The sequence below is a fragment of the Emys orbicularis genome, chromosome 11 (assembly GCF_028017835.1).
Source record: "Emys orbicularis isolate rEmyOrb1 chromosome 11, rEmyOrb1.hap1, whole genome shotgun sequence".
NCBI classification, from domain to species: domain Eukaryota; kingdom Metazoa; phylum Chordata; order Testudines; family Emydidae; genus Emys; species Emys orbicularis.
This window is the reverse complement of record NC_088693.1, coordinates 76,420,199-76,442,254: the sequence shown is the minus strand read 5'-3', so window position 1 is coordinate 76,442,254 and position 22,056 is coordinate 76,420,199. Positions and strand designations below refer to the sequence as shown.

The 22,056-nt window shown below is 51.3% G+C and overlaps 1 protein-coding gene across 1 annotated transcript in view; it reads left to right on the top strand.

Annotated features, from left to right (window-relative positions):
- The window catches only part of COL18A1 (collagen type XVIII alpha 1 chain), a 105,588-nt gene that overhangs the window by 70,075 nt on the left and 13,457 nt on the right, over positions 1-22,056 (top strand). Inside the window, exons 20-30 of the mRNA XM_065413419.1 lie at positions 7,253-7,315; positions 8,321-8,356; positions 8,977-9,066; positions 10,023-10,052; positions 10,187-10,213; positions 11,015-11,077; positions 12,629-12,703; positions 13,511-13,546; positions 16,097-16,150; positions 17,214-17,276; positions 21,482-21,547. Coding sequence (XP_065269491.1) covers positions 7,253-7,315; positions 8,321-8,356; positions 8,977-9,066; positions 10,023-10,052; positions 10,187-10,213; positions 11,015-11,077; positions 12,629-12,703; positions 13,511-13,546; positions 16,097-16,150; positions 17,214-17,276; positions 21,482-21,547 — 603 coding nt within the window. The remainder of the gene's footprint in view (positions 1-7,252; positions 7,316-8,320; positions 8,357-8,976; positions 9,067-10,022; positions 10,053-10,186; positions 10,214-11,014; positions 11,078-12,628; positions 12,704-13,510; positions 13,547-16,096; positions 16,151-17,213; positions 17,277-21,481; positions 21,548-22,056) is intronic.

Below are 22,056 nucleotides of genomic sequence, written 5' to 3'. Positions count from 1 at the left end.
TATTCCAGTGCTTAACCACCCTGACAATTAGGAAGTTTTTCCTAATAGCCAACCTAAACCTGCAATTTAAGCCCATTGCTTCCTGTCCTGTCCTCAGAGGTTAAGAAGAACAATTCTTCTCCCTCTTCCTTGTAACAACCTTTTATGTACTTGAAAACCGTTATCATGTCCCTCCTCAGTCTTCTCTTTTCCAGACTAAACAAACCCAGTTTTTTCAATCTTCCTTCATAGGTCATGTTTTCTAGACCTTTAATCATTTTTGTTGCTCTTCTCTGGACTTTCTCCAATTTGTCCACATCTTTCCTGAAATGTGGCGCCCAGAACTGGACACAATACTCCAGTTGAGGCCTAATCAGTGTGGAGTAGAGCGAAAGAATTACTTCTCGTGTCTTGCTTACAACAGTCCTGCTAATACATCCCAGAACGATGTTCACTTTTTTTGCAACAGTTGTTACACTATTAATTCATATTTAGCTTGTGGTCCACTATGACCCCCAGATCCCTTTCCGCAGTACTCCTTCCTCATCAGTCATTTCCCATTTTGTATGTGTGCAACTGATTGTTCCTTCCTAAATGGAGTGCTTTGCATTTGTCCTTATTGAATTCCATCCTGTTTACTTCAGACCATTTCTCCAGTTTGTCCAGACCATTTTGAATTTTAATCCTATCCTGCAAAGCGCTTGCAACCCCTCCCAGCTTGGTATCGTCCACAAGCTTTATAAGTGTACTCTCTATGTCATTATCTAAATCATTGATGAAGATATTGAACAGAACCGGACCCAAAACGGATCCCTGTGCGACCCCACTCGATATGCCCTTCCAGCATGACTGTGAATCACTGATAACTACTCTCTGGGAACGGTTTTCCCGCCAGTTATGCACCCACCTTATGTAGCTCCATCTAGGTTGCATTTTCCTAATTTGTTTATGAGACGGTCATGTGAGACAGTATCAAAAGCCTTACTAAAGTCAAGATATGCCACGTCTACCGCTTCCCCCCCATCCACAAGGCTTGTTACCCTGTCAAAGAAAGCTATCAGGTTAGTTTGACACAATTTGTTCTTGACAAATCCATGCTGACTGTTACTTATCACCTTATTATCTTCTAGATGTTTGCAAATTGATTGATTAATTATTTGCTTCATTATCTTTACGGGGTACAGAAGTTAAGCTGACTGGTCTGTAATTCCCTGGGTTGTCCTTATTTCCCTTTTTATAGATGGGCATTCTATTTGCCCTTTACCAGTCTTCTGGAATCTCTCCTGTCTTCCATGACTTTTCAAAGATAATCGCTAATGGTTCCGATATCTCCTCAGTCAGCTCCTTGAGTATTCTAGGATGTATTTCATCGGGCCCTGGTGGTTTGAAGACATCTAATTTATCTAAGTAATCTTTAACGTGTTCTTTTCCTATTTTAGCCTCTATCCTACCTCATTTTCACTGTGTTAGATGTCCAATCACCACCAACCTTCTTGGTGAAAACCGAAACAAAGAAGTCATTAAGCACCTCTGCCATTTCCACATTTCTGTTGTTATTCTCTCCTCCCCACCCCCACCTTGAGTAACAGGCCTACCCTGTCCTTGGTCTTCCTCTTGCTTCTAATGTATTTGTAGAATGTTTTCTTCTTACCCTTTATGTCTCTAGCTAGTTTGATCTCGTTTTGTGCCTTGACCTTTCTAATTTTGTCCCTACATACTTGTGGTATTTGTTTATAAACATCCTTTGTAATTTGACCTAATTTCCACTTTTTGTAGGATGCTTTTTTGATTTTAAGATCATTGAAGATCTCCTGGTAAAGCCAGGGTGGTCTCTTGCCATACTTCCTATCTTTCCTACGCAGTGGGCTAGTTTGCTCTTGTGCCCTTAATAAAGTCTCTGAAAAACTGCCAACTGTCTTCAATTGGTTTTCCCCTTAGACTTGCTTCCCATGGGATCTTACCTACCAACTCCCTGAGTTTGCTAAAGTCTGCCTTCTTGAAATCCATTGTCTTTATTTTGCTGTTCTCCCTCCTATCATTCCTTAGAATCATGATCTCTATCATTTCATGATCAGTTGAACCCAAGCTGCCTTCCACTTTCAAATTCTCAACCAGTTCTCCCTATTTGTCAAAATCAAATCCAGTACAGCCTCTCCCCTAGTAGCTTTCTCCACCTTCTGAAATAAAATTGTCTCCAATACATTCCAAGAACTTGTTGACTAATCTGTGCCTTGCTGTGTTATTTTCCCAATAGATGTCTGAGTAGTTGAAGTCCCCATCACCTGTGCTTTGGATGATTTTGTTAATTGTTTAAAAAAAGCCTCATCCACCTCTTCTTCCTGGTTAGGTGGTCTGTAGTAGACCCCTACCATGACATCTCCCTTGTTTTTTACCCCTTATATCCTTACGCAGAGACTCAACAAGTTTGTCTCCTATTTCCATCTCAACCTCAGTCCAAGTGTATACGTTTTTAATATATAAGGCAACACCTCCTCCCTTTTTTCCCTGCCTGTCCTTCCTGAGCAAGCTGCTGTACCATTCTATACCAATATTCCAGTCATGTGTATTATCCTACCAAGTCTCTGTGATGCCAACTATGTCATTGTTGTGTTTATATACTAGCATTTCAAGTTCCTGCTTATTCCCCATACTTCTTGCATTAGTATACAGACTTCTAAGATACTGATTTAATTCCCCTCCCCCCAGTTCTCTCTTGTCTCTCCTTTATCCCTGCTATAACAGCCCATGCTCCCCACAGATTCCGAATCTTCTCCCGGGTCACCATAATTTTGACTTACCTGTTGGCTTTGGTCGCCTGCCCCCTACGAACCTAGTTTAAAGCCCTCCTCACGAGGTTAGCCAGTCTGTATCCAAATATGCTCTTCCACTTCCTCGATAGGTGGACCCCATCCTGTTGAGCAGTCCTTCTTCCTGGAACTGCATCCCGTGGTCAAGGAAGCTGAAGCCATCCTGGCAACACCATCTTCGCAGCCAGGCATTCACCTCCAGGATGCAGCTGTGTCTGCCAGGTCCCCTACCCTTGACCGAAAGGATCGAAGAGAACATCACCTGTGCTCCCAACTCCCTCACCCATACTCCCAGAGCCCCGTAGTCACTTCTGATCTGCTGAGGGTCATACCTCGCAGTATTGTTAGTGCCCACATGGATGAGTAGCATGGGGTAATAGAGGGCTGGATGATCCTCGACAATCCCTCCATAATGTCTCGGATACGGGCCCCTGGCAGGCAGCATACTTCCCGGGATGCCATGTCAGGGCGACAGATTGCCTCATTGGGATCAGCCTGAAGCCAGAGGCGCTCAAGATTTGGGCTCTTAGCTTCCGCCCGTGCAGCTGGCTGGTGGAAGACATTGCAAACATGAAAGACACCAGTGAGGTGCACATACAAGTGCTCCCTAAAGAAGAAATGAAATCCAGGATTGCTGCAGATGCACTGGACAGAGAGCCATTGAACAGGGGCGGCTCTATGTTTTTTGCCGCCCCAAGCACGGCAGTCAGGCGGCCTTCGGCGGCATGCCTGCAGGCAGTCCGCTGGTCACACGGATTCGGCGGCGTTTCTGTGGGTGGTCTGCCGGTCCCGCATCTTCAGCGTACCTGCCGCTGAATTACCGCCGAAGCCACAGGACCGGCGGACCTCCTGCAGGCATGCCGCTGAAGGCTGCCTGGCTGCCGCCCTCACGGCAACCGGCATGCCGCCCCCCGCGGCTTGCCGCCCCAGGCACGCACTTGCTGTGCTGGTGCCTGGAGCCACCCCTGCCATTGAAGAAGCTAGAGCTGTGCATCGATCCCTTAGACCCCCACTAAGCACCAGGAGGCAATAATAGACATTGGTGGTAGAGTGGCACCACCATTGGTCAGTGTAGATGACCCATTGTGATGGCATGTGCTCCTCACACTCGTCAGGAGGGCCCAATCAGCTACTGAGGCTGCAAACAGGGGCACTTTAGGCTGGAGGCAGCTAATTAGGAACAGGCTCCTCTGTACAGGAACAGGCAGGGTCTGTATAAAGCCAGGTAACTGACTGCAAATGGGAGCTGGTGTTTGGGTAGGCTGCAGTCCCTCTGAGGGGAGGGAGTTGGAGGCTGGCAAACTCAGAGATGGGGGAAGTCAGATAGGTAGGAAGAAGCCCAGAGAAACAGCAGCAAGGCATAGGACTCTACCCGGACAGTGACTGCTTGTTACAGGGTCCCTGGACTAGAACCCAGTGTAGAGGGTGGGCCTGGGTTCCCCTACCAGCCACTGGGGTGTGGCTAGGGCATGGGAGACACCAGCCAGACAGTGGGTCTGGAAAGACTTTGAATTCCCCAGAAGGGGAGGACCTTAGGGATCTGGCCGGAGGCTAAGCCACGAAGAGAAGACTGCCGATCCAGGAATGAGCGGGGCCGCAGAGTGAGACAAGATGGGGGAAGACACCACTGGAGGGAGCGCGCAAGAGCTAATTCCCAGGACAGCCAGCAGGAGGTGCCGCAAGCAGTGAGTGAACACACTCTTACAAGTGCTATTCGCCAAATGCCAGAATTTTAACGTAGCTGGCCCAGACGATTGTATGACACAGTGTCAAGGGTAGTAGAGACACTGGCAGTGACAAAAGATAAGCATGTACAGGTTGGTATTGGACACTAGCCTTATCTATTCAAGAGTGATTGGCCTATAAGCAAGTTCATGAGAGGTTGACATCAAGAATGTTTTATCACAGGAGTTGCTCCTCTACCAAGGCTCAGTGTAGCCTCAAGAAGCAGCTGCAGACCAAGTTGTCAACTAGACATACTTCACAAGAAATCACCTGCTTGGTCATTGGCGGTTCCACAGTTCTTTGGATAGTTCACTGGCCAGCAGGTGGTATCATCAAGGACTTTATGACCAGTTTCAAAGTCTGCCTTGAGCACAAGCTAGCAGCATGTGATGTGTATCTTGTCTTTGGCAGGTACCAAGAATTCAGCACAAAGAGAGTCACAAGAACTAGCAGAGCTACAGAAACAAGCGGTGTGCATCTGTTGAGTATAAGCACACAGCTACCTCCTGTAACAAGGTGGTACCCACCTCTTGTGAGCACCCCCTGGCTGGGTGTGCATCCGCACCTCCCTCAGTCTGTGGTGACCCCTGTTGCTGGTTTCTCAGGTTTCGGTGACTGAGCCCTCCGGCCAAGTCTCACACACAGTCTGTGAGCTTTCAACAAAACAAAACCCCTTTAACTAATCACTGTGCTGCTACAGTTCCCTGGCCCACTCCCCCGCTCCAGCACCTTCACAAATGCTTCACCCTTACCGTAGGGCCGAAGTCCTTTCACTCAGTCCCAGCAGCCAATGAGGACCTCTCTCTTGCTCCCCCAGTCCCTGCCAGCAACTGATCTGTCTGTGGTCTTGCTGCTCCTTCAGCCAGCCCAGAACACAGTCCTCACTCCTCCAGCTCCAGGCAGCAATTGCCTGACTCTCACTCTGCAGCTCCTGTTACATGGGTCTGCAACCCTCAGATTTGCTGCTCCCTGGAGCCTTTCTCTGATTGGCTGCCTCCTGCACAGTCTCTCTAGGCCGCTTGGAGGGCTTCTCTGCTGCTCTTTTTCTATGGCAGGTCTGATAGGACCCTGTGGCCTACAGCAGGGACCTCTGGGCCTGGTACACTCTGTCACACCTCCACAGAAAATTGTCTTGATGGTTACTGAAAATAAGACACAGTTGATAAGATTTGTAGAGAACTCATTCAAGACAAGAAGGTTAACGAACGACTCATACTAAAGCACAAGCTAATCATCACAGGCAGAGATGGCAGCCCAATTGAAATAAACCAGGGAGATGCGGTGGTCAACGGAGAAGATATGGCCATCTCTCATGAGGAGGCCGACAGCATCCTTGTACAACAAATGGTGATGGTCACGAAAGAGGAACTGGTGGGAATATCCATGTTATCAGACGACACTGACGTATTTGTCTTGCTCTTGCACCATTACCGCAAACAGGGCACAGCATCTTTAGTGAGCATGGAACCCCCCAGTCCAAGGGAGAGCTGGACTAGACATGCATGCTGCTGCTAATTAGGAACAGGCTCACCTTGTACCAGGGCTGTTAGCTGCCCATGCACTCAGGCTGTGATACAGTGGTTAACTTGGCAAAGGCACTATGTTGAAGATTGGGTGTGCTAGATGCTCCCTCTCTCTGCTGGGTGACATCAGTGCAGCAGAGCTTGGTGTCATTGAACAGGCAACCAAATTCGTGGCTGCCTGCTACAGACACTCAAATCGTGCCACCATGTCGGACACACGGCAGAAATCGGGCAGCAAAAATTGGCAAAGGTACCACCAGAGCTCACCTCCTTACCCCCAACAACCGAAGCATTTAAAAAAAATGGAAAATGAGCACATCTTCATGCGTGAGTGGGTAAAAGTGCTTGGAATCCATTAGGGATGGATCCGCGAAGACAAGTCTCTCCTTCCCAAAACTGTAGCAGACAGTGCCATGCGTGCTCTCCGGATATTTTGAAGTTAAACAGGCGCTCTTGTGAGAGTGATGCACCTTGTAAATCTATGAGATGCGTATGCAACCGCGCCAAACTGCCACGGACCATGTTCTGTCCAGGGCAGGGAGGTGTGGTGTGTAGCAATGACCTAACGAAATCAGCTTTAGCTTTGGGAGATCACAAGCCGTGACTTGTATTACTCATCCTGGGGCGCTCAGCTATAGTCTGAATGAGGGAGATCACTCGTATTCATTTATAATGATTCCAACGTAAAGAATTTGGTTCAAATTATTCTTATTATTGAATATATTTATAATGGGCTGAATATTTTTCACATTAAAAGAGTGGTCGGTGTATCTAATGAAAATTGAGGGCTGCCCCGACTCCTCCCCCCGCCCCCCGTACCCCTGTGATTCAAATACATAGTTACTGATGGCTGTAGCAAGTGTTAAATACATGCATTTCATAGATTAGAACTTAATTTTGTATGCCCCAGATCACGCAAACTCTTACTGGTTCTGGGGGCAGGGGTGGCGAGGTGGAATGACAGGTCAATATTTCAAAATGCTCAACAGTGTCATCAAGCAGATTTGTAAAATGTGTGGTCTTGTGATACAGAATCCACCCAAAACCCTTATGTGGACCCTAGAGCAAGGTTGCCCAGAGTGGCTGCTGGGCTTAGGGGTCTGCCTAGAGCTGGGTGGGGCTCTGTGGCAGCCAGAATGCGATTCACACCCCCAAGGACCAGGGCTCTCTGTGCCGAAGGCAAAGTCTCAATGTGCTATGATTGTCTGTGTGTTCCAGGGGGACCACGGTGCTCCGGGAGTGGATGGGCGCCCAGGGCTGGAAGGTTTCCCAGGACCTCAGGTGAGTGTCGGGATTCCAGCTCCCTGACCCACCCTAACTGCTGTTTGTGGACTCTGAAGTCTGTTATTCTTAGAGACCTGCCCAAGTGTTTGCTGGTTGCGGGTACAGCCCTCTTTAGACAGCTGGGCCTGGATTGTTCTCACAGCTATATACTGTTCTCACAGTACAGTTCAAGTGACACATACAGATGTTCTGCTCCCCAGCAGCAAATGTCAGGTGTCCCTTGCCCTGTCACTGAAGTCCTCACTGCGGACTGATAAAATGCATCTGAGTCGTTCTCCGTCAGCTGAGCAGACCTGCCTGGGCTGTTCACAGCCCGTCCCTGGCCATCGCTTCCCACCCCGGCCCGGTTCACATCTCTTCTACGTGCAGTCCAGAGAGTCCCATTCTGCTCTGATGTTTGGCCAGGTTTCCGATTCCTTTTGGTGCCCTGCCCTGCCCCAGGTGCAGAGTCTGCACTGGTGTATAAACTCCACTAGCAGATAACGGGGGGCATCTGCTGCTTTCCTGGGGACAGGACAGGCCATGCCAAGAGGCAGGGGCGTTCTCATCAGCAGAGATGCAGCTCCCGCTAGCCCCAAGAAGGACTGTTTCACCCCATTTGGTTACCTCATAAGGCTCAGCTCCTCCATTCATGGTTCATTCATGTGGCTCGCCTGTGTGATGGCGCCATTCCCACCAGGGCTGTCCCTTGCTGCACAGTTGCTAATGGGGACAGCCTGGTAGCCACAGGAGACGTCCCAGGACATTTGAGCCTGTTCTGTCTCTTTGCTGTCTCCGGACCAGCTCCCCTGCTGTTCCCTTGATGGCAGAGGCAAGACTAGTTTGTCTCTGAAGTGAGCATTAGACACTCATAGGTACCAGAGCCTTCTACCTTGCTGGCACTTTGCAACTGGACGCCGGGAGTGTGGATTCAGAGGCCACCATAGCAAAGTGAAGATTGTGTGTTGTGTCTCTTTCCTGGGCGCGTAGGCGAGCAGCTCTCATCCTCACTTCTCATTGCAGGGACCCAAGGGTGACAAGGGCAGTCAGGGGGCTAAAGTGAGTACAGCGCTGGGTGCCGGGGCATGCTGCTGTTCTCTGGGGAGCCCTCAGGCGAGCACACGGAGCCACCTCCCCCAGCCCCTTGAGCTCTGTTCTGGTTCGGGAGGGGGGCGGGGGGGCTGTGTGCGTATTTTGGTCCCTTGTTGATTCTGAACAGTGTCACATCCCTGCTTGGCTGGCTCCCTTCCTGCCATGCCGGCCCAGCTCAGCTTCTGGCCCATCAGCCTTTGGGCTGCTCTGAACGCCTGGGAGGAAGCCAGGCTTTCACAAAGCTTTGTCTCCACCCCCAGCGGCTCAGGCCACTGGGGGGGCGGGGGGGGAGGGCTAGGATTGGGAACCCAGCCCCATGGGGGTGCAGTTTGGGATCGGAGGCCTGGCGAGGTGGAGGGCGCGGTCTGGGCTCAGGGGCCCGGCACCGGGGGGCAAGGTGGGGGAGGCGTGGTCTGGGTTCAGGGCCTGGTCCCACGGGAGCAAGGTGGGGTGGGCTCGGGGGCTTGGGCCCGTAGTTGCGAGGGGGGGCAGGCTTTGGGGGAGGGCCCCGCAGTTGCGAGAGGGGGCAGTGTGGGCTGAGGTTGGGTGCAGTAGGAAGGAAGCCTGCACTGAATTGTCTTTCTCAGGGTGAACGAGGCCAAGATGGAGTGGGCTCCCCAGGCCCCCCCGGGCTCCCTGGACCCCCGGGGCAGGTCATCTATGCGTTGGGTGAAGAGGTAAGGACGCGTCCCCCTGCGGCCTGCACTTCTGTCTCTGGGTCCCCTGGGCCCAGGCTGTTCTCAGCCTGTTCCCTCTCTACCCACACCCAGCTGCTATGTGCCAGTTCCTTCAGGTTTAGCACCAGGCTGAGCAGTGGCTTCATTCCCGCCTAGCACTGGTGAGTTACTATGGGCTGGTGTTGACCCCGGCTGGGGCCCCAGCATCCCATGGCTCATGCAGCTTGGAGCCGGGCTGCGCTTGAGTGCACTTCAGCAGGTGTGTCACTGCTGGCGGGACTGGGCCGGGCGGTGGAGCTGCTCCCTGGGGAAAGGCACATGTTTAACTTGGAGTAAAAGCCCCAAGCCTGAGAGCGCTCCCGCAGGCTGATACTCCTGTGAGTTCAGAGAGGCCGGCCCTGCAAGCGGTAAGGGCTGGAAGAGGAAAGAAGAGGGGAGGGTTTAGGCAAAGGGAAATCAGAGCTGGCTGGAGGTGAAACGCAGACAAATGGGAGCTAGACCAGGCCAGTGCTATAACTAAAAATACACCACAGGATCATGTCCCTCGATCTGCTGGCAATGCCCCTACTTATACAACCCAAAATGCCGTTAGCCTTCTTGGCAACAAGGGCACCCTGTTGACTCATATCCAGCTTCTCGTCCACTGTAACCCCTAGCTGATAAAAGCACGTCAGCGGGAGAGGGAATAAGTGGCGATAAATGGGAAAGGACCAAACCCGTAGAACCCGAGTTTGGTTGGGGCCTTTCATGCTGGGGAGAGGGCACATCGCCCTTAGCGAGCAGAGCAGTGGGCCTGAGCCAAAGCCCAATGAAGTTTGTGCAAAGTTTCCTAATGACCCCAGAGAGCTTTGGGTCAGCCCCTCCCCTTGGCAGAAGGTCAGTTCTGGACATCGCTGAGGGAGGCAGGAGGAAGGCAGCGAGGATCCGCGGTCTAATGTGTATCTTTTCCTTTTCAGAAAGCATTAGCTAGTTTGCCAGGCCCTGAGGTACGTAGCCCTGAGCATCCCCCTGTCATTTGTCCAGCCAGCAGCCCCAGCAGTCCCCTTTGTGCATCAACGGTTTTACACTTATCCCAGTGCCTGAGGAGAGAGAGTTTACAGGTGTCTGTTTCTTTCCTCAGGGCAGAGAAGGCCATGCTGGCTTCCCGGTGAGTAGCTTTATGATTTTACTGACAGAACCCTGAGAATGGGAAAGCTATCTGAGCCCCGTGTAGAGGAGCCCATGTCCCCGGTGGGAGCCTAAACCAGATCCAGACACCCACCAATCCAGGGTGTGCACAGCCTGGACCTGGAGCTAAATGCTTAGTTCCTCTCTGAGCCAGATCCCCAGCTGGTGTAAACCAGTGTAGCCCCATTGGAGTCAAAGCCTGCGAACACTGGCTGGGAATCTGGCCCCTTCACTCTTTCTAACATGGCACCCAGGAGACACCACCTCTGTCAGATGGTGGGGCAGGGCGCTTGTGAATGGGCCAGAGCTGAGGTTCATTTTGATTCCCGTCACTTTCAAGAGCTTTAAGATTTTTTAAACATTGTCTGTGGAGACGTGCTTGCTACACAGGCTGTGCTACACAGCACATTTGCCTGCAGTAATACATTTTTTTTTTTTTTTGGCCGAATACATTAAGTGCAAACTCCTGCCTGCCAAAGCAAGCAGGCTGCTGGTGAAGCAAGCTGCAAACGCCTTTGGTGGGCCTGAGCTTTCTAACCCCTGGGAAGGAGTCTTCCTGCCTGCCCACCTTGAGAGAAGTCATAGGTGCTGGAACTAGGGGTAATGGCTTGAAGTGGTTTCCATCATATCCCGGGTTTACAGTTTGGTTCAGTGGCTCTCAGCCCCCCACTATACAAACTGTTCCAGCATCCCTGCGGGAAGCCCACAGTACTGGAAGTAAAGGAGTGTCCTGCATCACTACACTGTCTTCATGGCTATTCCTCCCTGCTTCCATTTGCAGGGCCCAGTGGGACCTAAAGGAGACCCAGGAGACCCAGGTTTCCCAGGCACTCCAGGACCAAAGGTAGGACGGCCTGTCTGCTTGTCTCTGTCCCCTGTGCTCAATGGGTGATTTTGATTTGTGGCGATGGGATGTTCCCTGTCTACGAAGTTCCTGCTCTCTGGTTCCCAGCCCCACTGACAGGTCCTTGCCAGCTCCCAGTTCATAGTGGAAGGGACCATACACAGTCGTGTCACAGCACTGACCTCAGACTCCTTTAGCCCTATGGGGCGTGGAAATTCATAGTGGTTCAGGCACCTGAGGCCACCATGCTGGTGGCCGTCACTCTGTGAGATGTCACCAGATCCCAGGAGAGTAATAGGAGAGCAGCTGTGCTCCTTCCAGCAGCTTGGTACCAGGGAATCCAGCGGTCACACTCTCTGCCAGTGGAATGAATTGAATGCGAAATGCCAGGTGTAAAATCACCTTCTGGCTTATCCCATCCCTCCATCCCCACTGCTGCTGCAGGACTGCTCCCTGCTGCCTTTTGTTGAGTTGTTTTAAATGTCTCCAGTCATGGGGTTTCCATGATGCCTTGAGAAGCCCCAGCTTGGCTCAGGGAGCTCTTGCCCGTGCTAGCTCTGTCCCCTCGTGCTCACAATGAAGTTGAGCAAACTCAGCTATACGTTGCTGGGATCTCGAGTAGGAGCAGAGAGATTATTTTCCCTCTGTATTGGGCACTGGTGCTGCTGCCATACTGTGTCTAGGCCTGGTGCCTACAATTCAGGAAGGATGTTGATAAATTGGAGAGGGGTCAGAGAAGAGCCACAAGAATGATTAAAAGATAAGAAAACCTGCCTTATAGTGATCGACTCATGGAGCTCAATCTCGTTAATTTAAAGAGAAGGTTAAGGGGTGACTTGATTACCTGGGGAACAAAACATAAGACGTGGGGAACAAATATTAATCTAGCCAAGAAAGGTCTAACAGGATCCAATGGCTGGAAGTTGAAGCCGGACAAATTCAGACGGGAAATAAGGTGTAAATTTTTAACCATTACAGCAATTAACCATTGGAACAGCTTACCAAGGGCCATGAATTTTCCATCACTGGCACTTCTTAAATCCAGATTGGATGTTTGTCTACAAACTCTGCTCTAAGGATTATTGTGGGGCAGGTCTCTGGCCTGTGCTGTACAGGAGCTCAGACTGGATGATGACAGTGGTCTCTTCTGGCCTTAGAATCTATGAGTAATTTGTGCCATTATTTTTCATTAGCCCAGTCTTTAGCAATGACACTTTACTAAGGTAAGCTGTGCTCTCCCACGCTGGGAGCCCAGAGAGATGGCGGAGAAGCAAAGGAAAGGGACAGAAGTCCCCATCCGTTTGTCAGCCGTACCTCTCTTAGGTCACAGTCTGCTCTTGGGCAATGCAGCAGAGCACCACCCCATCCAGGGTGAGTCCACAGCCAGAGCGTAGCCCTCTGGGCTTGTATTTAACTGTTAGAGAGACTCGGAGAGCAGATTTCCCTTGCCGCCTGGGCAGCCGCGGAGAGCCGTGGGAAGGCAGCTGTTGTCTGGGCAAGGGCTGGGTTGTCTCTCTTCTGAGTCCTGCTTGTTTTATCTCCTGCTGGAAGGGTGAGAAAGGAGAGCCTGGAGCGACCATCGGCCCAGATGGGACGGGCATCTCAGCTGGCACGAAAGGAGACAAGGTCACGCGCTGACTCGGGCTCTCGTCTGGCCTGCTTTGGGTGCTCACCTAGCATTGGGCGCCCCGGTGCAGGGTGAAGCACCACGCCCTGGGAAGTGGCGGGTAGCTGGCTCCAGGGCAGGGCCTGCTCAGGGCCAACCTGCCGCTTCGCATGAAGGTTTATCTGCCTCTGGGGGGCAGTGTGTACACTGAGCAGCCGTGGGATGCAGTGAGGGCTCACACCCAGGCCCCATGACAGCCTGGGGAATTGGGGCTGCAACGACTGGCCATGACTCACTGCACTGGCCTACATTGCTCTGTCCCTGCGCCCATCTCCTTCCGATGCTCCCCCCCCGCCCTCCCCCCCCCCCCCCCCCCCCCCACACACACACCTCATTCCAATGCTCAGCCAGGACACCAAGTCGTCCCTGCCCTTCGGCCCCCACAGCTGCCAGGGCTGAACCTGCCGAGGGAGGTCAGCTCATTGCGGGAGCGAGGAGAGTTTGAGGCTGGCTCATGGTTAGGGAAGTTGCAGGGCAATCAGGTGTGTTGTCGACAACATGGACACAATTCCCCAAATGTCCCAGGGTGTTGGTGGTACGTGAGCACTGGGAAAGGCCACTTCCTAGTCACTTGCCTGCAAGAGCTGTTAGTAGGCTGTGCTCAGCGTGGGCGGTGCTGGGGACTACATGGCCGGCACAGCAGCGGCACCCCTAGATGGGGAGGTAACGTCCGCATGGGGGTGATGGAGAAATGGCCCCAGGAAGAGACTGTGGGATGGCCACATGTGCATCCTAATGCTAATTCTTTTCCTGTTCTTTGCACACAGGGTGAGCAGGGGCTGGTGGGACCCATGGGCCCAGCAGTAAGTTAGCACCTACATCTTTCTAACATTCTGTCAATAAGGGATGGCTTTTCACGCCTTCTGTGTGCCAGGTGTTCACTACAACTGGGGGTCGCGCACACAGATTGTGTGTTCAGGGGGATGGTCTTCATACTCCAAGAGCAGTCTCCTTTCGTCTTGCTCAGAACTGGTTTGAGAGGTACCGAAGTTGGATCTGCAACGGAAACGCCAGCCCAAATGGGCGGTGCTCAGAGCCAGTGCTCATTAGCAAGCACTCGCATGGGGCAGTCGGCCAGAGGAGCCAAGGGATTGGCAAACCCCAGAGCGTGTTCTGGAGCCCTTCTGACTCTATAGCCAGGGTCCGATTGCCAGGAGCAGGCGTGTGGCCTCCGACCCAGATGTCTGTGGATCGGCGCTGAGCAATGCTCACAACTCACGTGCACTATCTGAGCTGCAGGAAAGGCCCAGCTGTCATGGACAGGAGAGCTAGAGGTGGCTAGAGGCAAAAAGGCATCTTTTTAAAATTTGGAAGTCAGTTCCTAGTGAGGAAAATAGAAAAGAGCATAAACTCTGGTACGTCCGATGTAAAAGTATAATATGACAGACCAAGAAAGAATTTGAGGAGCAACTAGCTAAGAACACAAAAACTAACAGCAACAAAATTTTAAGTACATCAGAAACAGGAGGCCTGCCAAATAGGCAGTGAGGCCACTAGGTGATGGAGAGACTAAAGGAGCACTCAAGGAAGACAAGGCTATTTGGAGAAGCTAAATAAATTATTTGCATACATTTTCACCCTAGAGGATGTGAGAGAGATTCCCACACCCAAGCCCGGAAAATTGTTTGAAACTATAGTAAAGAACAAGATTGTCAGACACATAGATGAACATAATTTGTTGGGGAAGAGTCAACATGGTTTTTGTAAAGGGAAATCATGCCTCACCAATCTACTAGAATTCTTTGAGGGGGTCAACAAGCATGTGGACAAGGGGGATCCAGTGGATATAGTGTACTTAGATTTTCAGAAAGCCTGTGACAAGGTCCCTCATCAAAGACTCTTAAGCAACGTAAGCTGTCATGGGATAAGAGGGAAGGTCCTCTCATGGATTGGTAACTGGTTAAAAGATAGAAACCAAAGGGTAGGAATAAATGGTCAGTTTTCAGAATGGAGAGAGATAAGTAGTTGTGTCCCCCAGGGGTCTGTTCTGGGACCAGCCCTATTCAACATATTCATGTGTGATCTGGAAAAAGGGGTAAATAGTGAGGTGGCAAAATTGGCAAATGATACAAAATTACTCAAGATAGTTAAGTCCAAAGCAAACTGCAAAGAGTTACAAAGGCATCTCACAAAACTGGTTGACTGGGTGACAAAATGGTAGGTGAAATTCAATGTTGATAAGTGCAAAGTAATGCACATAAGAAAAAATAATCCCAACTATACATATAAAATGATGGGGTCTAAATTAGCTGCTACCACTCAAGAAAGAGATCTTGGAGTCATTGTGGGTAGTTTTCCGAGAACATCCACTCAATGTGCAGCGGCAGTCAAAAAAAGATAACAGAATATTAGGAACCATTAGAAAAATGATGGATAATAAAACAGAAAATTTCATAATCATAGAATATCAGGGTTGGAAGGGACCTCAGGAGGTCTTCTAGTCCAACCCCCTGCTCAAAGCAGGACCAACCCCAACTAAATCATCCCAGCCAGGGCTTCGTCAAGCCTGACTTTAAAAACCTCTAAGGAAGGAGATTCCACCAAATGCCACTGTATAAATCCATGGTACACCCACACCTGGAATACTGCGTGCAGTTCTGGTCACCCCATCTCAAAAAAGATATCAGAATTAGAAAAGGTGCAGAGAAAGGCGACAGACATGACTAGGGAACAGCTTCCATATGAGGAGAGATTAAAAAGACTGGGACTGTTCAGAAATGACTAAAGTGGGGGATATGACAGAGATCTATAAAATCATGAATGATGCGAACAAAGTGCATAGGGAAGTGTTATTTACCCCTTCACATAACACAAGAACCAGGGGTCAGCCAATGAAATTAATAGGCAGCAAATTTAAAACAAAAGGCAGTACTTCTTCACACAATGCACAGTCAACCTGTGGAACTCATTGCCAGGGGATGTTGTAAAGACTAAAAGTATAACTGGGTTCACAAAAGAACTAGATCAGTTCATGGAGGATGGGTCCGTCAATGGTTATTAGTTAAGATGGTCAGAGACATGACCCCACACTCTGGGTGTCCCTAAACCTCTGACTGCCAGAAGCACCTGGCTCTGGCCATGGTTGGAAGACCGACGATTGGGCTGAATGTACTATCAGTGTGACCCAGTATGGCCATTCTGATGTACTTAGGAATGCACAGAGCCAGGAGGTGTATGCTGAGGACACCGGAATGAAGCATGGCCAGGCTTTTCCACTGCAGTGTCCTTTGTCCTTCGTAGCTAGTTGTCCAGCACAGTGCCAGCTGCACCTCTTACCCCTCTGTTTCTGCTCATGTTGTCCCTGCATGGGTGTGCAGACTGAGTGTGTATTCCTTTCCTGCTCTCCCTTTTAGGGCCCGCATGGACGACCTGGACAGAAGGGGGAAATCGGCTTTCCTGGCAGACCGGTAAGAACTTCTCTTCGCTCGTCTCTGGTTTGTTCCCTGGGTGAGCTGGGTCTGGTGCTCCTTTCCCTAGCCAGCACTGCTCCCGTTGCCTCCCTGGCTGAAGGAAGTGGAGACACCCCCATGCTGAGGCTAATAGGGAACACTGGCGATGCTGCAAGCTTGCTCAGTTGGAGAGCTCTCGCTGTGCTTGTGTTTTCACCAGATGCTCACAAGCAAGCTGAGCAATTGCTATTCTGGGATGCATAAACAGGGCAATCTTGAGTGGGAGCAGAGACGTAATTTTGCCTCTGCATTTGGCACTGGTGTGAACGGTGCTGGAATCCCGTGTCCGGTTCTGGTGCCCACAATTCAGGAAGGATGTTGATAAATTGGAGAGGGTTCAGAGAAGAGCCGTGAGAATGATTAAAAGATTCAAAAACCTGCCTTAGAGCGATAGACGCAAGGAGCTCGATCTATGTAGCTTACCAAAGAGAAGGTTAAGGGGTGGCTTGATCACGATCTAGAAGTGCCTACATGGGGAACAAATATTTCATAACTGGCTCTTCAGTCTAGCAGAGAAAAGCTCTAACACACTCCCACGACTGGAAGTTGAAGCCAGATAAATTCAGACTGGAAATAGGGTGTACATGTATAACAGTGATAGTAATTAACCATTGGAACGATTTACCAAGGGTTGCGGTGGATTCTCCATCACTGACAATTTTTAAACCAACGTCAGCTGCTTTTCTAAGAGCTCTGCTCTTGGAATGACGGTGGGGCAGGTCTCTGGCCTGTGCTGTACAGGAGCTCGAACTGGACGGTCACAGCACTGGTCAGTAGAACTACATGAACTGGTAGAGCTTGGAGGCTCGCAAACATCTCCAATTCATTGAGGGCATGTTCCCCTCCCTCCCTGGTGGAGTTTCCCTTCTGGTTTAGCGAGAGGAGTGCTGCCTAAGAAAGCCCTCCTCGGGTGCAGTGTGTGGTGGTGTGCCATCAGCTGGAGTCGGCACAGCTGTGGGACTGAGCAGGGTTTACAATAAGTTACTGCATTCTGAACCCTTGGCTTGATGTTTGTCTACAGGGTCGTCCCAGCATGAATGGGCTGAAGGGCGAGAAAGGGGACCCCGGAGGGTTTGGCTTGCAGGTGAGTGCCCCTGAGGACAATGGCATGCTGGAGGTGCTGCAGCTGGCTTTGGCAATGGCCTGCCGCGTTGCCCTGACGCTATGCAGAGGGAGAGTCCCTACCCAGAGAGCCAACTGCCATAGCATAGAGAAGAGGCACCACGCAGGTTTAATGAGTGAGAGGGGAGGGTTGGGCTGGAGGGTGGACGGAGGGCAGGGATGCTGGCAGGAGCAGCCCAGGGTGGAAAAAGTTTTCAGTGTCCCCCGACCCCCATAGCACCCAAAAACCCCACAGCCAGCCAATCAGAGTGGAGGTGACGGATTGTGCTGTGGTGATGACCCCTGGATGTTGGCGGCCAGGGCATCCGCCCCGTCCTTAGAGATGGCCCTGGGCGCCGGGGAGAGGGCTGGGCTGGGGGGACGGGAACACGCTTGTGCCCAAGTTGTCGGTGTGGAGCATGGTTTGCTTTGTTAGAGGAAACAGGCGCGCAGGCCGGGGCAGCCGTCCCCACTTGTCCCAGCCTAGCTCCTCCTATGCAGGCTCCAGGAGCGGAGGGCCCTGAGGGAAACAGCCGTCAGTCACGGGTGCTCTGCTGCTGTCCCCACCTCACCGACACGCTACTGGGCGCTGCGTGGCATGTGCCAGCAGAGAGCCAGCCCTGGGCAGAGGGCAGGGGGGAAGGGAGCCGTGAAGAATGCCAATGGCCGACTGAAACCCTCGGTCACCCTTCGCTGCCACTGCCACCTGCTCTGGCTTCCCGAGGCCCAGCTCCCCACCATGCTCCGCCTGTGCGGCTGCTTCCCTGCTCCTGGCCATGCTGTGCCCATCTCCAGCCTGCCTGGCAGGCAGGGTTCACTGCTGCTGCCTATATTCAAAAGCCTCCATGCACTGGCTCACAACCCCTGCTTCTCCTTGCTCTGCTCCGTTGGCACCAGCCTCGACCTTCCTCTCCTGTGGGCCATCCAAGAGAGTTGGCCCCCCTCAGCCACACTGGCTGCCGTGTCTGCGCTGATTGCCCAGCGAACATGTGCGTTCTCCCTCCCCTAGCCCCACCCCCGGTGCCTTTCTCCATGCCCATGTTTGTGGTGCAGTGTGGATGAAGGCGCTGTGACTGTAAGTCTGCGCTGACGTTGGCAGCCTCAGGGATTTGGGTACCTGACTTGAGACACGCCCCCCCAAGAGCCTGATTCTCAGAGGGACTGAGCTCCCCGCCACTCCCAGTGACCCTAGCACAGCCCCTCTGAAAACCAGGTCTTCAGCGTCTCTGGGCATTCAGGGGCAGAGGTGTCCAGGTGCTTCCGGAGATGTGGGTGTCTGCGTACAGCTGTATTGGGCAGAGACCCGCAGCGAGGGTCTTGGTTAGTTTGCGGAGGAGTAAGCCCCTCAGGCTGACTGCATGAGTCCAACCTCATGAAGGGAGAACTGGAAGTCCTGCCACAGTCAAGGAACTATGATGTGATTGGAATAACAGAGACCTGGTGGGATAACTCACATGACTGGAGTACTGTCATGGATGGATATAAACTGTTCAGGAAGGACAGGCAGGGCAGAAAAGGTGGAAGAGTTGCATTGTATGTAAGAGAGCAGTATGACTGCTCAGAGCTCCTATGAAACTGCAGAAAAACCTGAGAGTCTCTGGATTAAGTTTAGAAGTGTGAGCAACAAGGGTGATGTCGTGGTGGGAGTCTGCTATAGACCACCAGACCAGGGGGATGAGGTGGACAAGGCTTTCTTCCAGCAACTAACAGAAGTTACTAGATCACAGGCCCTGGTTCTCATGGGAAACGTCAATCACCCTGATATCTGCTAGGAGAGCAATACAGCGGTGCACAGACAATCCAGGAAGTTTTTGGAAAGTGTAGGGGACAATTTCCTGGTGCAAGTGCTGGAGGAATCAACTAGGGGCAGAGCTCTTCTAGACCTGCTGCTCACAAACAGGGAAGAATTAGTAGGGGAAGCAAAAGTGGATGGGAACCTGCGAGGCAGTGACCATGAGATGGTCGAGTTCAGGATCCTGACACAAGGAAGAAAGGAGAGCATCAAAATACGGACCCTGGACTTCAGAAAAGCAGACTTTGACTCCCTCAGGGAACTGATGGGCAGGATGCCCTGGGAGAATAACATGAGGGGGAAAGGGGTCCAGGAGAGCTGGCTGTATTTTAAAGAATCCTTATTGAGGTTGCAGGAACAAACCATCCCAATGTGTAGAAAGAATAGTAAATATGGTAGGTGACAAGCTTGGCTTAACAGTGAAATCCTTGCTGATCTTAAACACAAAAAAGAAGCTTACAAGAAGTGGAAGATTGGACAAATGACCAGGGAGGAGTATAAAAATATTGCTCAGGCATGCAGGAGTGAAATCAGGAAGGCCAAATCACACTTGGAGTTGCAGCTAGCAAGGGATGTTAAGAGTAACAAGAAGGTTTTCTACAGGTATGTTAGCAACAAGAAGAAGGTCAGGGAAAGTGTGGGCCCCTTACTGAATGAGGGAGGCAACCTAGTGACAGAGGATGCGGAAAAAGCGAATGTACTCAATGCTTTTTTGCCTCTGTGTTCACTAACAAGGTCAGCTCCCAGACTACTGCACTGGGCACCACAGCATGGGGAGGAGGTGAGCAGCCCTCTGTGGAGAAAGAAGTGGTTCAAGTCTATTTAGAAAAGCTAGATGAGCACAAGTCCATGGGGCCGGATGCGCTGCATCCGAGGGTGCTAAAGAGTTGGCGGATGTGATTGCAGAGCCATTGGCCATTATCTTTGAAAACTCATGGCGATCGGGGGAGGTCCCGGATGACTGGAAAAAGTCTAATGTGTAGTGCCCATCTTTAAAAAAGGGAAGGAGGATCTGGGGAACTACAGGCCAGTCAGCCTCACCTCAGTCCCTGGAAAAATCATGGAGCAAGTCCTCAAGAAATCAATTCTGATGCACTTAGAGGAGAGGAAAGTGGTCAGGAACAGTCAGCATGGATTCACCAAGGGCAAGTCATGCCTGACTAACCTAATTGCCTTCTATGACGAGATAACTGTCTCTGTGGATGAGGGGAAAGCAGTGGACGTGTTATTCCTTGACTTTAGCAAAGCTTTTGATACGGTCTCCCACAGTATTCTTGCCGGCAAGTTAAAGAAGTATGGGCTGGATGAATGGACTATAAGGTGGATAGAAAGCTGGCTAGATCGTCGGGCTCAACGGGTAGTGATCAATAGCTCCATGTCTAGTTGGCAGCCGGTATCAAGTGGAGTGCCCCAAGGGTTTTGTTCAATATCTTCATTAATGATCTGGAGGATGGCCTAGATTGCACCCTCAGCAAGTTTGCAGATGACACTAACCTGGGAGGAGTGGTAGATATGCTGGAGGGTAGGGATAGGATACAGAGGGACCTAGACAAATTAGAGGATTGGGCTAAAAGAAATCTGATGAGGTTCAGCAAGGACAAGTGTAGATTCCTGCACTTAGGACGGAAGAATCCCATGCACTGCTACAGACTAGCGACCGAATGGCTAGGAAGCAGTTCTGCAGAAAAGGACCTAGGGGTTACAGTGGTCGAGAAGCTGGATATGAGTCAACAGTGTGCCCTTGTTGCCAAGAAGGCTAACAGCATTTTGGGCTGTATAAGTAGGAGCATTGCCAGCAGATTGAGGGACGTGATCATTTCCCTCTATTCAGCATTGGTGAGGCCTCATCTGGAGTATTGTGTCCAGTTTTGGGCCCCACACTTCAAGAAGAATGTGGAAAAATTGGAAGGAGTCCAACAGAAGGCAACAAAGATGATTAGGGGGCTGGAGCACATGACTTATGAGGAGAGGCTGAGGGAACTGGGATTATTTAGTCTGCAGAAGAGAAGAATGAGGGGGGATTTGATAGCTGCTTTCAACTACCTGAAAAGGGTTTCCAAAGAAGATGGATCTAGACTGTTGTCAGTGGTAGCAGATGACAGAACAAGGAGTAATGGTCTCAAGTTGCAGTGGGGGAGGTTTAGGTTGGATATTAGGGAAAACTATTTCAGTAGGAGGGTGGTGAAGCACTGAAATGGGTTCCCTAGGGAGATGGTGGAATCTCCTTCCTTAGAGGTTTTTAAGGTCAGGCTTGACGAAGCCCTGGCTGGGATGATTTAGTTGGGGTTGGTCCTGCTTTGAGCAGGGGGTTGGACTAGATGACCTCCTGAGGTCCCTTCCAACCCTGATATTCTATGATTCTATGAAACCCAGTGAACTCTTTCCTCTCTCTGCAGGGTCCTCCTGGTCCCCCCGGGCCCCCAGGCGCCCCTGGCAGTGCAGTGTCCGTCTACGACAATAACGTAAGTAACAGTCCTGGCACGTCATCACGCCATGCTCTGGGGTAGGGGTCACATAATGGCCAGGGCCATGAAAAGTGTTCCCGCTGTTTACCGCCCCCTATTTGCTTGGTGGCACCCACGCGGATGGGCACAGAGGGGCGCTTTCACCAGGCGGGTATGTCCAGGAGCACTTATCCCATGAGCACAGCTAGGAAGGGTGGCTAACGGGTAGTGCGCTCGGAGCTGTTGAAGGGTGACAGCCTGAGCGCGTGCTGCACACTGGGAAGACGCATGCCCAATAGCTAGCTTGTCTCGCGTTATCGTCCAGCCAGAGAAAGAGCCTCTTTCCCAAAGCACTGTGCGGACGGTGCCGCGCCCAGCTCCCCAGAGCAGTGAGTTGCATGTCCTGGGGCCCAGGAGCCCCCATTTATTTCTGTCTTGCTCAACAACTTCAGGGTAAATCCACCTAGAAACCAGGACCAGCCAAGCACCCCCCATGCCTGCCCAGCAACAGGGTGGTGGGGCATGGA